The 1,881-nt window shown below is 42.7% G+C and overlaps 2 protein-coding genes across 2 annotated transcripts in view; one reads left to right on the top strand and one right to left on the bottom strand.

The window, feature by feature from the left end:
- The window catches only part of T265_06946 (hypothetical protein), a gene marked incomplete at both ends in the record, with an annotated part of 19,912 nt that overhangs the window by 5,930 nt on the left and 12,101 nt on the right, over positions 1–1,881 (top strand). The gene's annotated exons all lie outside the window — the stretch shown is intronic.
- T265_06947 (hypothetical protein) overlaps positions 1,467–1,881 on the bottom strand; it is a gene marked incomplete at both ends in the record, with an annotated part of 80,968 nt that continues 80,553 nt past the window's right edge. The window contains one exon of the mRNA XM_009172350.1: positions 1,467–1,630. Coding sequence (XP_009170614.1) covers positions 1,467–1,630 — 164 coding nt within the window. The remainder of the gene's footprint in view (positions 1,631–1,881) is intronic.

Here is a 1,881-nt window from a genome sequence, read left to right as displayed (position 1 = left end):
GGCAAGCAAGGGGAGCAATTTAAAAAATAGATAACTCTTTTCGTGGTATCTTCCTTAAGGGCGAGTACTTCAGGAAAGTGGGAAGATCATTGAGCGCTTCATGCGGCATGCGCTCTGTGGGGGAAATTTCACCTTGGCACACGGTCATAGAGAGGGGTTGACAAATACTACTGGAACTAATGCTGACCTGTAGGATGACGGAATAGCATTTGGGAAACAAGACAGCCTTTATGTCCGAGTAGTTATTAGCTCACACACTCAAGTGTGAGATGTACTCAGAACTGTTAGGTACACTATGCATATTCAAGCTACCGAAATACACCCATTTACATTTCAAATGAGTTTCCTGGATCCCAGCTGAATCTCTCATTTATGTTTTTCAGTAACTTTATGAGTAGTGCATCACGTCATGGTTAAACTAGTTCGTGAGACACATTCAGTTCAGTTTATCAACCGCAAGCCATATACCAATGGTACGCTAGTTACGGCTGCTACAGCCTCGGTTACCGAAAAGTGGAAGGGCGTGGGAGATAGTCAAGCATAATCAGTTCGTTTCGGAAGCTGGGTAGCTACATGCGATGATAGCTTCCAGTATCACTGATTGCGTGATCAAGCCAAGTCTAACAGGGTCATTAACCACTGATGAGTTGAGTTCCGGTATTCTCATCCAGGGAGGCGGTAAGTGTCGTGGAACACGTGGCATTGGTAAAGTAATCACCTGCAGATGACGATACATAGTACAATCTGGCAGCGCTGAAGTGAAGGGTTGCAGAAAAATCACTCTTTCTCAGACTTAAGGTTCAGCTTTCTTATTTTATCAAGTGTTCCGTACGTAATGTTTGTCAGACAGCTTCTAATGAGAAATAAGCTTTTAGTTCTAGCACCCACTAGCTAGTCTGCGGATTAAATATATGGGGCGAGATGGCCCAAGTGGTTAGAGCGCGAATTTACTGAGCGGGAGGTGCGTGGTTCGAATCCAACCTCCGCCTCTCGACTTCCCCTGTCCAGGGAATTAGCGAAATGCACCCATTTGCAAACTGATTTGGTTTTGACGGGGGACTTATCTGGAACCCAGCTGGTACAGCAACTGAATGTGCTGCACCAGGCCGTCTTATGTTTCAGTTAACACAATATTCGAGATATCGCGATACATTGTATAGACGTAACATGCTACTCATAAGGTTGCTGAAAACTCTTCGATAACCCACTTTTCTTCTGGTCATCAAGTAGGCGCGGTACCCAAGTTGCCGTCAACATCATAAACAAGGGTTTAAGCTGGGTTCTAGGTGAGTCTCCAGTCAAAACCAAATGTGTGTATTTCGCTAAAGACTGTATGATATTCGAAATGTCTCGCTACAACTAAGTAATACTGAGCAAACTTCAACGACAGAGAGACAAATAAATTGCGTTTGAAGTTAAAAATATTAGGGGAAAATGAATGTGCGCTCCGATCAAACTCGTCATTCCTAAGGCAGAAAATTTGCAAAGAAATGAGTTGAAAAAATGAACTCTTTGTCAACGAAGGTACTACGTTCCGAAAAAATACGTACCGAAGCACCGATCGATTTGTGTTGAGCTTGGACAAATTTCGCGGGGGGGTCGGGAGCACGGGGCATGTAAACGGGAAAGTCTGTGGAGGTAGGAAGTACAAGGGCCAGGATGAGAAAATATCCAGCAACGGAGAATGATAGCACTGCCTCTGTTCTTTGAATACAGAGCAATCCTATTAATAACGAATAAAACGACTGTCTCCCTTCCGGTATTGGGATAAATTTATCGTAAAATGCGAATGTAAGCTGTAGAATTGGAAACAATCGGATGATGATGATGTTATTGTCCGGTATATATATATATATATATATATATATATATATATATATA

This window comes from Opisthorchis viverrini (assembly GCF_000715545.1).
Source record: "Opisthorchis viverrini unplaced genomic scaffold opera_v5_152, whole genome shotgun sequence".
In the NCBI taxonomy this organism is placed as follows: Eukaryota; Metazoa; Platyhelminthes; class Trematoda; order Opisthorchiida; family Opisthorchiidae; genus Opisthorchis; species Opisthorchis viverrini.
The sequence above is the reverse complement of the archived record's forward strand: the minus strand, read 5'-3'. Positions and strand labels throughout refer to the sequence as shown.